Source organism: Camelus ferus, chromosome 12 (genome assembly GCF_009834535.1).
Source record: "Camelus ferus isolate YT-003-E chromosome 12, BCGSAC_Cfer_1.0, whole genome shotgun sequence".
NCBI classification, from domain to species: Eukaryota; Metazoa; Chordata; class Mammalia; order Artiodactyla; family Camelidae; genus Camelus; species Camelus ferus.
Window position 1 is genome coordinate 64,835,247 of NC_045707.1, and position 15,051 is coordinate 64,850,297.

Here is a 15,051-nt window from a genome sequence, read left to right on the forward strand (position 1 = left end):
CTAATATCTATAAGCAATTAATTTTATTTACTAAATCTACAGTAACAAAACTGTATTTCATAGCAAAAGAGGAAGATCACAAAGATGGTGAGGAAAAAAACAGATGGTAACTATATTTGTCTAATAAAATAAGTTTTCTCCCCCTACTAAACTTCAAAATAAAATTGAAGGGTAAAGTGGTATGACAAACTATTCTGATACCTATCAAAACCTTGCTTTTTGTTATGCTGGGAAAGAGTTCCGAATCAAATAACCGATTTTTATTTGAAGCTGGTTAAATTACTTGGTCATCAGATTGTTTCCTTCAGGTACCTTCTTATTCTGTAATCTCTGATGGGAACTTATACCCCTTTTAACACTCCCCTTCCACCACAGAGATGAGATCAGCAGTCTCTGACATTAACAGAGATGACAAAATTTTATTGATATATAACAGCTTGTAAAATTAATTTGAAAAATGGGAAGATTTTATCATTTAGTTTATAAAAATTTTATGTCATAATAATAGATAACATTTATTGAGCGCTTACTATGCGCCAGGCACTGTGCTAAGCGCTATAAAAGTATGACAATATATAAAAAGAAATAAAACCTTATATATGGAAAAAGCATTGAACTGTGAGTCAAAAACATAGACTCTATACCCAGACTGAGCTATAGTAAAAGAAGAAGTATTTGCTAAACAAAGGGAACAGTTCACAAACTGCTAGGTAATGGGCTTACAATAATAAAAGGCCAAAAAACACAAACAAACAAAACAACCTACTTAACTGACCAAACAAAAAACCTTTAACTTCCCCTAACTGAAACACAGAGGATGTCAACTTTTTAATTTGTTTAGCAAATCTTCTTCAAAAATACTGCAAAGGAACATACTGATACAAAAGATGCAAAAATAAACTTCAATCTACCCTACACCCAAATAATTTTGAATTAGAAATGTCTGATACAATGAGGTTTTGCTATGTAAGTGAAATAAGGAGAACTGAAAATTAAGTATCCTTCCTTTTAAGCCTTAGAATAAACCCACGAGGGCAGCATTGGTTGTTCTTTATTTGGTAGTTTTTTTTTTTCCTTTAAATAAAGTATTCCAAAATAAATACAAAATTCTTACTTTGTTGCCCGTATAAACTTGCCCCAAACTGAGACAGCTGACCTGATGTAGATGGTGATGCCAGCATCTAGAAACAAATTAATTATATTAGAGCATAAAGAAAGTACACAGAGCATTGCATTTACACTTTACAAATCTGTAGAACACATCATAATACGTGAGAGTCAAATCCACAGTTCTCAATCTTCAGAAAAATATAAAACAAACACTGCATAATAAAATCCATGTTACTTATTAAGAGCATATCACAATTGGGCGATATCAAACTGCAAATAAAATTAATTCCGATTACTACAAAGTTTTTTTTTTCTTCAATTTACTCTAAATGAAACTACAACAGCATCATGTCTTCACTTAAAAACAAACTTGGCTAACAAATACATGAACACAATACCTCAAAAAGTCAGTCTTTCTATAAATTTATAAGTGAAGTTTCTTGATTCTTAAATAATATATTAAGCTAAATTCTAAATTCAGTTTATTGAAGTTAAAAATAAAATTGTCTAAATAGAATTTTATATTTTATAATAGTTCCTGATTTTTATATAGAAATGTGTATCAAATAGGTAGAAAAATCTAACAAACGTACACATGACCATATAATAAACAGACGGTACAATACCAAAGGATAAGCCACAAATACTTACAAACATGTAAGACATGGTACACAACGTACATTGCATGTACACTGTATGTACATTCACAGCACTTGTGTACAATGCCTTTCAATTTATTGCATCATCTTTTTTTCCTTTAGAACAAGTTCTTTCAGGGTATTTATATTCATGGAACATGATATATTCATTTTTTATTTTCTCACAGAGACTAGCACTGCATGTGGCAGTACTATACACAAAACTAGATATTTAAACTGAGTAAATGAAAATGTGTATGTTTAAGTGTATGTTTGTGTATTCCCTGCCTTCTATTAAGCAACCACCAAAACACCTTAATTAAATAAGACATGAGCCAAGTTATCAAGAGGGTTATAATCTAGTGTAAGAACAGAATGAATTATACAACTAATTATATTCCAAGGTACAGTGTTCTAAGTGCTCCAGACAAAGTATAAAGTAGCACCAGAGAAATAACTGTAAACAAGGGTGAGGTAACAGGAATACTTTGTAGAGTGTTAACATCTGATGTGGGTGCAGATGAGGGCTCCTCCAGGAGTGTGAGTGTGATAAAAGTTAGTGACATGATTAGAATACAAACAAAATAAGAAACGTTAGTGTCTGGACAATAGAGTAATTAGGGAAAGGAGATAAGGCCCACTCTCTGTACACTGGGGTACACAAGAATGGGAAATAGAAGATTATGATGGGAGCCAGATGTAAAAGGTTTTCTTAAATTTTATACAAAGATGGCTACTAACTATGGCAATAAAGAGAAAAAATTTATGTCAGGAAGTGACATGATCAAATTGTGCTTTGGGAAGATAATTCCAATAGCAAAAATGGATGGGAATGGTAAGCTAGAACAGCAGAAGTGAAACCACGAAGGAGAGGTATTCTTGTGGTAAAAGCAACAGTGTCTGATGTCTGCTGAAATGGCTGAGGTACAGGGGAAAGGAGATGCGTGAAGAATCACTAGACAGGGAACTCTCCGAGGCCACCGTGGTTTCCAGTGGAGGTAGGGCTGAATTACACACTACTCTAAAAACAACAATATTTAAATATAGTAACAACTTTTCTTTAAAAAAAAAGCAACAAATCTTATAAATATTCCTTGGGAAATCGAGAGGGTATACAATGTAAACAGTTAAACTCAAAGAACACGCACTTTATGCCTGATCATGTTCTTCTGTTAGGTACAATGGTGGTTACTATCGCCACATAACCATAAACATTTTAATTTCAAGCACATTAAAGGTTCATTTCCAAATTGCAGGAAAAAGATCAAAGAAAATGTATAACATATAATGATGCTTTTAGTTGGTGACAGAAGGTAAAATCTTTCTACAAAATGCCTTAACAACTATATTTTCTGTTATCATTATCAGCTACAAAAGAAAGTAAAAGAATATAGTTTGCAAAGGCTTCAAATATAAGCTGTTGGCCAACGTGGATTTACGCTTTAGAACGGTCCATAATATGAATATTCTGAATGAACCACTAAAAATTTTACTTTCCCCAGAAGTGTATTTGTTTATTGAATACATAAACTCAAAAGAACAGACATTTTAGCCCACTTTCTCACAAAAGTTATACATTTACAAGTGAGTTATAGGTGTGCCAACACATCACCCCTCTCAGCACCGGGAGATTCAGGAGAGGAGACACAGCATGAGGGCAAAGGGGGCTTGGCTCCCGGTGCCAAACACTTGAGACAAAGAGCAGCAGGGTAACCCCTTGACCAGTGTGACATATTAAACAGCATCATTTTTTATGTGTAAGTACATGAAGAAGGTTAGCAAACACTGCCTTACAGGAATATGAAAGTAGTTTGTTAAATTTAACAGTTTATAACCTACAAACCATCCAAGTAAAATAAGCATTGAAAAGCTATACAAACGGATGTTAAAATGACTGCCTCAAAATGTATCAAAAATGCAAATAGTCCCTAATGGTATGAATTTTTAAACTCTGAAAGCATGCTTCATAAAATATATCACTGCTAAAAATGGATTTAAAATTGGATGTAACACACAAGGAAGGAATATGGGGTAGAAATGCTACCGATGAGGGCGAAGAAAAGGTACAGGAAGTATACCCTGGCACAGCAATAGCTACAGTTAACAGACCACAGAAGAGTTACATATTTTTTCAAATGCTGAAACTTAACTATATGAAGTTAAATTTCTTTGAAAAATTTGGAACTTTAAATCAAGAGCCATATTGGATTAGGGAACGTAGCTAAGTGCAAAGAGCCCCACTTTGGAGTGAGAAAAAAATCTGGGTTTGAACTCTTAATTCTGCCACTTACCTACGGGAGAGCCAAGCCTGCTTCTTTCCTGTAAGATGGAAGTAGCACCACCTACCTCACAGGGCTGAAGTGAAGATGAAATGAGGTAAGACTTGCACACATTCAGTGCTCAATAAAGGGTCGTAGCAGCTGCTAGCAACCTAACCTTCCTCCCGATGCAGACTCTCACTAACAGAGTCAAAGGGGCAGCCTTTGGGTAATTTCTTGAATAGTACCCTAATTTGATATTCATTTTTGCCTAAGAAAGTAAAGAAGCTTATCAACATGAATTCTAGGTAAAATAAGGAGCAGAACATGTGTTCTCAGAGGGGGAAAACAGCAGGAAAAGATTAAATGTCACACAATCAGTAGAATGCTGAAACCAGTAAGAAGGTTACTGTGTCCCAACCTAAAACCATCATAACAATGATATTCTTCCTCATTTCTGTGTGCAATACATAATTCAGTCAAATAACAATAAATACCAGGAAGCAACTAGAAAAAATAGTAACGTAATTCAAGTCATTTCCGTGACTCAACAAAGAGCTCCCTTATCCTTTTAATATATAGAATGTCAAGGAAATCAACAAATTAGAAACTGTATTTTGTAAGTTATTTCCACTGTTACTAGATACATTTCTGAAATTTATGACCAAAGTCTAAAATTATTTTGTTTTACAAAATGCGTCTTTAAAAACTTAATAATAGGCAAATCTGGCTCCCTCCAGCAAGCCACAGCAGCCAGAAGTGTTAATTATTCTATTCCCTCATGCTTCCCAATAGGGATCAGTTCTTACAATTATTCCCTCTAATAAATGTACCTTCAACTACAAAATCTATATTAAGAAACATTAAAAATCAGTTTGGTGAAGAAATAATTTTCTACATAACAAATTACTTCAAAATGCAACAAAGTTTTATTAAATAAAAATTCCCTGACCACAAAAACAATTTAAAAATAAGTAAGTTTTTAAGTGTTCCTTAAAAGTTCATTGTATAATATACTTAAAGGTTTGGTGATAATACAATTTTTAGCATTCTATTATTTTTATAAGGACAAAAACAACAAAGGAATATGACTTTGACTATATCATATCTACCAACAGAAAAAGAAACAAAGGGAAATAAAGTTTAAATCTAGACAGAATCTGAAGAACATTTTAAAGTTAAAAATAGTATGATTAAAAAAATAAGAAATCACTGAAGTCAGAATGAAATCTAGCAAACAGGCACAAAAAGAAAGACTACAAAAAGATAATACATTAAGAAGATCAAAAGAAGAAAAGGGACAAGGAAGAAGGCAAAAAACCAAAATAAGTCAGTCATAGGACCTGGCAGCTTATAAATCAGAAACCAACAACAAATTATGAGTTTACCAGGTACTGTAAGTAATTTTGATGAAAACATTTAAGTTTTAAAAAAAGTCATTTTAAACAGGATAATATATGCTGAAACAGTCAAAGTGATTAACTCCTAATTCAAATTCTTTGCTATGAAGAGTCTGGCAATGAACATCTTTATATTACATCATCTGAGTTTTAGGATAGAATCAAAGCACGAATTAACAGCAACATATATTAAAGGCCCTTAATGTGCACTGCTAAACTGTTTTCTACAAATTTTATTGTGCTTCCACAGCAGTTACTTCAGTGTTCTCTCACAGACACTGGTTACTCTTCCACTTAAAAAAAACCCAGAAAACAAAAAACAAAACCCTCCTTGCTGGTATGATAGGAACAAAGTGGCATTTTCTGACTATGAATTTTTATTACTGTTATTACTGGATGAAACACTTTGTAATTATTTTTGTAGATGTATCAAAATTTGTTATATATTTTAAGTATATCATTTTAACTCCCTTTTATCTTTAAAATACTTAGTTTGAAGATTATGAGAATGTCAATGAATATAAGAGATTTTAATGAATATTCCCTTCAAATGATTTGACATTTAATTTCAATTTCTTTAAGGCATGGTCTGATTTATTTGTATTTAAATCTATTAGGTTATTTGCATATAAAAATCTGACATATTTATATATATGCAAATTTTCTAGTACAAGTTTTAAAGGTTATTTTTGAGTTTTTAGGTAAATAATCATATCATCTGCAAATAATGTTAATTTTGTTATTTTCAATATCAACTCTTTTCCCTCCCTTTCTCTAACAAATACTCAGTGAGTGTCTACTATCTCCTACATGTTATTATAGGTTCTAAGAACACAGTAGTAAACTAGAGAGCCAAGGTCCTTGCCTTTGTTAAACTTAAGTTCTAGTGGAGTAGACAGGATAATAAACAATTAATAAATCTGTACTTCAGGTGGAGTTAGGAGCTACAACTGTTAAAATGCAAGGAAGAATTTAGAAGGATATATAGTAGTAGTAGTGACACCATATACATAGAATGCTCAGAGAGACGGCTTCTCAGGTTAAGAGATTTTAGCAGACAATGGATGCAGTGAGACAGAAAACTATGTGAAGATCTGAAAAAACAAAGTGCCAAGGTCCTGAGACAGAAATAAATTCAATGAGCTTCGAAGAGTCAGCCAGCATGACTCCAGTGTCAGGTTAAATACTAATCCTGAGGATGACAATGATAACGGTGACAGAATGTATTCTTATTTTATACTAGATTTTAATGAAATATTGATCATTCATTAGCCTGAGGAAAATCCTACTTGCCATAACTGCTGCAGGCTAACACAAGTACCAAAGTGAGGTATGAGCTCCAACTGGGAACCATTTGTCAAAACCAGGAAGTAGCCTACTCTAATTAGGTTTAAGAGTTTTTTTTTTTGTTTTTTTTTTTTTAAGTAAGGAATAGGTGCTCTATCTCATGTCTTCACAGCACATATTAGAACAAGATAAGCAATTCCCACAAGCTTGTGCTTCTAAAATGATTATGCTTAACAATCATCAAATGAGTGCAACAAAGATTAGAAAATACGTTAGCAACTAAAATACAAACGTACTATTAAAGAAAACTCTAAACTGCCTAGATTATATTACCTCCAAAGAGTTGTCTATTATGTCTTACATGAGTGCTTTTCATTTTCTATAAGGTCTCCAAAAAGAAAATAATAATTAATAACAAATAAACAAAATTCACACAATTATATGATTCAGGTACTATTAGTATCTAAGCTCTACATACAGAAGGGAAACCAAGGCATAGGAGAGCTCATGTGACTTGCCCAAAACCACAGGGCTAATAAGTACCAACACCAAGATTTAAAAAAGGGAAAAGAAAAGGGAGAAATCAAGCCCACATCTGCCTATGATCTACTTAATCTTGTGAAAACATTTAAGCGACATGTCTGTAATATTTATAAAATTACTTTTATACTTGAAAAACAGCAAATTCAGCATTCAACAGAAAGACACATACATGTACAGATATCTCTTGAAATACAAGGCCTTGGAAAATAAGTAGTAGTCCTAAAGAAATACTTGGCAATTTAATTAGCACACAATCCTATAAAGAATGTTTCCCAAATACTTCTACAACCATGCATATGAGGAGAAAACAATTATGTTTTATGGTCTATGGCTAGGGTAAATCAATTGATTGGGTTTTGGAGGGGGTTTTGTTTGTTTTTTGGGTTTTGTGGGATAACTGGCTTAAAGATTCACTCAGCTGCTTGTCAGTTTTCCTTTATCATAAATTTCAATTCAAAATTATTTTCTCAGTCCTCTGAGAGAAAAAAACTACAAAATTATCCAGTCATTTATTTATTATGCTTCAGTTTTTCCTCTTCAAAAGCCTTATGAAGCACAAAATAATCATTATCTGCAGATGATATACACAGCTACCTAAAAAAACCCAAAAGAATCAAATGGAATGAAAATTATTATTTTTCATATTAGTAGCAACATTTAACATTTACTATTTGGTCTTCTGTAAGTTTTGCATATAGTTATTCATTCAGTCCTTACAACCACCATCCATGAGTCATGTACTATTATTCTTATTTTATAGATGAGACAACTAAGACACTCAGAGACTGAGTAATCTGCACAAGGACATAGCTAGTAAGTCATGTGACTGAGAGATAAACACAAAGTAGAGCCCACATCCCCAATCAATAAAAACGAATAAAAGAGATTTGTAAAGTAGTTGGTTATAAAATAAATATATACACACACAAACTATCCTATATACCAGAAAAAAATCAATCAGAAAAATGTAATGAAAATGGCAACCATAAAACCCTACTTATTAAAGGGCATGAAGAACAAGAATAAGAGACATACTCTGCTGAAAGGTAAACATCAGTATAAATGTGCAATAGCCAAAAACATTTTTGTAAAAGATGTGAAAGACCCAACCTGACTAAGATGTAAAAACAATAAAGCTACAGCAATTTAACTGTGTTGTAGTTCTCCCACAGAATCAGTATGATAATCAGAACAAAGGAGTTTAGAAATAGGCCAAACACATCAAGACATTTAGCATGTATTAAGAGAGAACTCTAATTAGCCATAAATAAATGGGCCAACTCAGGGGAGGCCAATTTCCTGACCACAGGCCAAATTCAGCACACTGTTTTGCAGAGGTACATAAAATAAGAATGGTTTTTCCCATTTTAAATGGTTATATAAGTACCTACATAATATCCTCCTGACCCACAAAACCTAAATATTTACTATCTGATTTTTCATGGAGAAGTCTTCTAACCTGTGATCTAAACCATAAAAAGTGTTGGGACAACTGGACACCAGATAACATCATGGGATGGGGCATGGAGAGGGAGGGTAATCTGGCACCATAAAATTCACAGCTTAAACCAAAATACACTTCTAATGGACGTAAGTTATATGTGAAGAATTAAGTACAAAAGTGCTAGAAGAAAGCAGGTGGGGAAAGCCTTCCTAGGTATGATCTCAAAACCAGAAACCACTAAAAAACAAACAAACAAACAAAACAGATGAGTCAAATTCAATAAAAACTGGTATTTGTATTTAAAAAAAAACAGAGTAAAAAACTGGAAAAATATTTGTAACAAATGACAAGAGGTTATTAATTGTAATATATGGAAAATACTAACAAACAAGACTTACTGTCTCAATAGAGTAATAGAAAATGGCACAAAAACAGGTATTACACAAAGGAAGAAATACAAATGGCCGGCAACTACATGGAAGCCACATCAACGTGTGTGTGCAAATTTAGCAATGTTTTAATGCCCATAAAAACAGTAAGTTTCTTTTGTCTACTGGCAAAAACTTAAACATAATAGCTGGTATTCCCAAGGGCACAGAGAATGCTGATAAGAGTAAAAATTGGTACAAATTTTCTAGTGAAAAATGTCAATATGTCCCAGAGATTTAAATAGTAATACACTTTTTAATAAAAATATCTGAAACATAAAGTCAAAATTTTAGCAGTAAATTATTCCCAGTTGGCAATATTACAGGTAATTTTTCCTCTACCCTCTCCACGCATATCTTAAAAAATTTGTATAATACCCATATACTATTTGGTAATGAAAAAAGGTTTCAGCAACAGCAGCAGAAATTTATAAGTAGCTACTATATTATTATTCCCATTTTCAGATGAGAAAACTGAAGCTTGGAGGAGTTCTTGCTAATAGGCAAACCCAAGATCCAAACCCATATGAGTGCTGTTTTAGAGCCCAAATTCTTAATCTGTCTTACAACCTTCTTAAATTTAAAAAAAAAAGTTTCATGAAGCAAATCTTTCTGTTATTTCTATGACAACTAAACTGGAATGGTAACCAACACACGTATGTGAGTGTGTGTAGTAATTCTGACTAAAAAACTGACATGTACTATTTCTGCCCTCTAGAAGACAAACATCTCTGTCACTCGTTCTCTGCACATACTTTATCAAGAATTTCAGTCTGAAAGCTTCATATCTTCCTAGTCAGAATGAATGCTTTTCATCAGTAAGTAATATTCCACACTACCACTTTTCCATCAAACTTAACTTGCACTATATACAAGAGTAACACACACGCAGATTAGTAGTTCTGTGGTGATGCTAACAGAAAGATACCTCAAATTATTTAGCTGTAAGATCAACACTTAAACATAGAAAATTATGAAAAAAATAATTCAATTATAATTTTCATCAGATAAGAAATAACTAAAAGTGCAGTAAGATAACAGAAAACTAACTAGATGACATTCTCTGAGCCGTTCAACTGAACACTATAAACAAAACCACCATACAAAAATTTGAAGAGTCCTAATAATGCACTTGATAGTCTGTTGCCAAAATGACAGAATTTTCAAATAAAAATAAAGGGGAATAACATCAAAACAGAAAAACAAAATAAAACCAAAATTCTAACTTAAATCTTGAGTAAGCCTATCTGTGAAATTCTAAAAAGACACAGGAAATGATTTAGCTAATGATCAACTTAAATGAAAAATGAGGGCATTTGTTACATATCTTAGAATTGTGTAAGTGTTTTAAAACATCAGTAAGAATCTCATTACATCGATGTCTAGAGTAGATTGTTATACGGATACAGAAATTAGGAATAGCAAGTTGATAGAAGTTTGAAAGGGGAAAAAAGTTAGGCAGGTACAAAGTACAGGAACGCAACTGGTTTGCCTATATTATATAGTATATAATTTAAAGTAGCTTACCAGAATTTGAAAATAACAATGGAGTTTATTTTAAAATATTTTATCAATTTGCTAATTATGACTTGGCTGCGTCCTAAATCCTTTAACTCCAAATGGGATTACTGAACTACTAGCCTTCCAAAGTACTTAATACATACTTCTATATCATCTCCCATGTTCTGAATACAGTTCTTTAAAATTTATCTATTGTAGCATCCCTAAAGCTAACAGGAGAGACGCTCCTCCTACCTGAGGTCTAGGATTGTAACCAGAATATTACAAAGCAAAGGAAAAGTTTCATCGAAGCCTGCTGTTTTATTGTTAAATCTGTGCAATCGGCTTTCTGCTCTTTATGTGCTGTTTTAATATAAAAACAGGTTACTTAAGTTCAATAAACAATTGATAATCTAGAAGTAATACGACGTTTCCCCATGTCTTCTGAGTACTTCCTACCACAGTATCACCATATCCCAACTTGAGAATCACAGGACATTTTGTCTCCCAGCTCATCATCTTTGTATCCCCAGGGCCTAGCACTGTGCCTAAAACGTAGTCACTCAACCAGGGATGGTTCTCTGCAGTTCATACACTGTTCTTCAGGAATAAGAAAAAGACATACGATAACGAGAGAACACAACTTAACTGGTTAACTTACATCTTTTTCTGACCGATGCGGAAACATAGAAGACTGGCTGTAGTACATGTTTTCGTCATGGTAGTCACTGTCGACCCCCTCTACAAACTTCTTTCTTGAAGCACCAAACATGCTGTTTGTCACCTAAACAAAAACAGTACTTTTGTCAAGAATAGTATTTTGGAAAATGTCAAGCTTTACCTTATTCCTATGTGGAAAACATAAAATGAAGGGCACATTTGCTAAGATAAAGAAACAGATCAACTAAGGATTAGTGGGATGTGTGAAAAAGCTGTAATAATACAGTATTAAATGTTCACTTTCAAGCTCTGAAAGTAAGAGGAGAAACTTAAAGCTGGTATTATGCAATGATTCCAGTTACTTTAAAAGAAAAATATCACTTATTCTTGAAAAATGGCAACCCAATATAATTTTCTCAAACAAAGATTTTTTAAAAATTAAGTCTGGGTTTAATTACTCAAAATCTTCAAATGCATCTTCAGCATCAGTGTCTTTGTCATCGCTACATCTGATTTCTAAACTGTCTTCCTGAGTATATCATCTTCACTTACAATCAAAGTGTATTGAGATACAGTACTCTCTGAGTCCGTGTACAACAGCATACCAGAAGTTTTATCTCAGGCCACAGGTTCTTACTCATGTAACAGTAGGACCAGTTTTTCATTCATCATCCTGTTGTAAATTTATGATCTCCACTATACAATCTGCTTACTCTTTTGCTTTTTTAAAAGAAGTCTTTACCACATCTAACAGTAATAATTTTGAGCCCACATCAAGATAAATAATTACTAAATCTGTGCTAATTTTTCTTTTTTTCCCTTAGGGTGACCTCTAAAGTTTCAAAAATTATCAACTGACAAGTTATTGACAGTCAATGTGTCTTATCCCTGAGAGTACTCTGTAGTTCAAAGTAAGCTGAAATTTACTTATGATAGGAGAGATTTTTGAAGACTTAAATACATGGTGACTACATCTTTACACAAACAATTTGGGGAAAAACTCACATCAAATGGACATCTGTCTGGTACATTCATTATGAATAAGGGTGTTTTCTTCCATTGTAAGCAAGAATGAACAATTTCTTTTACTTCTCATTTCAAAATGAAACACTGTAGCTTACTACTGTGTATCAGTAGACATGGCGCACTAACATGTTGCAGACTTTAAAGGCCAAATTGGATGTGCAAGTTTGTTAAAAGCACCCATGCTATTTAATAATTACTTTATTTCTTAAGTTCCTTGTTAAATTTGTAGGAAACTCAAATATTCCTGTTGAGGTCTGAGAAAAAGCTATTCAGTTAAATATGAAGAAGTCTGAGGACAGCTTAACCACTGCTTTGCTGAATGTTTTTAGACTATAAACCTCTTTAGGTGTGCAATTAGAAAGACGTTTTTAAGGGTCTACTGATTTGTTAAAGCATATTTAATCTTCTTCGGGCAATGGACTCCCTGGTCAATCTCAGGCAAACTATTCTATAACTCTGAATGTAATTTCAGGGACCAGGATCCCACATGTCTATCCACCAACCCCCTAAGTAGTCCCTAGCAGGAAAAAGAAGTGTGTTTTAGTGAGTTTTATCTCAAAAAAGTAACAGTGGAAAAAAAGTACTTTAATAGTCTGCAAATTAAGACTCTTTACATTTGTTTGTTTTTTAAAAGTTAAAGATACATTTAATTCTCTTTAAAGGATCATTACGACAGAGTTCTAATTCTAAAAAAGGATAATAAACATAGGAAAATGGCATGAAACTTGCAGAATTCAACAAAATTTCAGGAGAGAAGCAGCATATCTCTCATCAAATTTTACACACATAAATTAGCTCAAATAGATACAAAGCGAACTCTTCTTTTAACAATTTTTGTATAAACATTTGTCAACAGAACCAATTATAGACACTTAGAATTCCAAAATTGAAATTAATTGTACAAAATAAAAAAAGACTTCATGCTAATATTGTGCAAACAGGTTTTACTGTTTTGAACACAACACCAAACACGTGAAATGCCTAAGACAGAGAAAAATAGCAATATTTCTCTTCCATCAATACAAAAGTTTCCCAAGATTCACTGTGTACGTGTAGGAAGGAGGGAGAAAACACAAATATGTAGAATTTCATTTTTGTTTTGTGTACTTCAACACAGAAATTATACATCAGTGAAAATACTAATTACTTTTACATGACTTCAGACAAAAAAAATAGAGTGTAACAACAGGACCTTCAACAGTAAACCCTACTTCCAGGGATGGGTACTGGGATCAAACAAAGAATTCTCTGATCCATGGCAAAGTCAGAAAGAAAAAAGACAACACAGTAAATTTTTCAAAAAAAAACTAGCTTTATTTAATTTTAAAGGGTGTGTCCTTTATTCCATATCAGAATGATAGAATTGAGTACAAAAGTATTTTAGAATAGCCAGGAAGAGTGAAACTGGGAAGAAAACAATCAAACCGAGAAGTAAAGGAACCAGCTAGGCAAAGACTGGCATAAAGAGCATTCAGTGCAAAGGGAACAGCAAGGTCCTCAGTGGTGTGGCTCAAGCAGAATCAGTTCAGTGGAGGAGGGTAGGGACTCAAGTCAGAGATACTGGTGGGAGCAGATCACGTTGCACCTTGCAGGCCTGGGGGACTTTGGACTTTATCTTATGTGAAATGAGAAGTTAAGAGAGAATTTGGGGGCAGTTTAAGAGTGACATAATTTGGCACAGGTATATGTGTATATATATATGTGGGTGTACACACATATATATGCCATACAATCATATATATATGACATATATATGTATACATGTAGATATACATATAGATATGATTGTAGCTACTCTGTAAGGAATGGATAAAAGAGGGGACAGAGTGGAAGCAAAAACAAGTTAGTGAGAGATGATGGTGGCTCAGACTACAGTGGTAGTGGCAGAAGCGGTGAAGCAGTTTAAGAACATATTTTGAGGGAGAGCTGACACTAATGAATATAAGGATGGATGAATGATATAAAAGGGTAAAGTATTCATACTACCCCCTAGAAGAGAATAAGTAGGAATCAAAGGAAACTAGAAGTCAATTTTTATCAAGGAGGGTACGTCAATACACAATCGAAATATATTGAAATCACAGTTATGCCATAAAGTCAATTGGTAAATAGAAATTTTAAAAACTAATTTAAAATCAAAATCATACGTCATTTTACATACATATAAAATCTGTTCAAATATTTGATATATACAATTTATTAGCTTTTTTCAAGCAAACATGTAAAAAGGCTTACATCTACTTTGTTAGCTGACCACCTTCTCTCTCAACTCTCATACCAGATGTTTTAACAAAGGAGAAGTAAAAACAGATTTTACCAAGAAAAAATATGAAATATGTATGTACTAAAAGCAGAATTTCTCAAGGCTTTTATGAACACAGATCTAAAACGTTTAACTAAGGCATTTTATGTCTGCATTGACTTCTTAAGAACTAATTAGAAAGTGTGTGTATGTGTGCTTACACTAATTCTGTCAGCCCTACAAACTCTCTCCCTCCCCCAAAAAAAGAGTTGGCCTCAAAATGTAACACAGAGAGGAATTAAACTGAGAAGCAGAATGGAAGCACTAAGTTGGCTGGATGTTCCTAGTAAATGACTTTATTATTTAATTGGGACTAGCTATGAATTCCTAACTTTTAACATGTACATACAATATTTCAAAGTCAAATGCAATAAATCAGAATAATTACCGAAGAATTCACAAAACTTCAGCCTTGAGAGATTCTTAACCAACAACTTCAAAGACTAGTAAAGTGG

General features: G+C 33.0%; 1 protein-coding gene across 7 annotated transcripts in view; it reads right to left on the bottom strand.

Moving 5' to 3' along the window:
• Positions 1 to 15,051, bottom strand: part of CNOT2 (CCR4-NOT transcription complex subunit 2) — a 104,884-nt gene that overhangs the window by 32,117 nt on the left and 57,716 nt on the right. For 6 of the 7 annotated variants that reach the window (XM_032493774.1, XM_032493776.1, XM_032493772.1 and 3 more), the window contains 2 exons: positions 11,270 to 11,392; positions 1,115 to 1,181 (listed from right to left, as the gene is read on the bottom strand). In XM_032493774.1, the coding sequence (XP_032349665.1) occupies positions 1,115 to 1,181; positions 11,270 to 11,392 (190 nt within the window). Of the gene's footprint in view, positions 1 to 1,114; positions 1,182 to 11,269; positions 11,395 to 15,051 lie in introns of those variants that run through there. The other variant, XM_032493777.1, reaches the window with a different exon arrangement.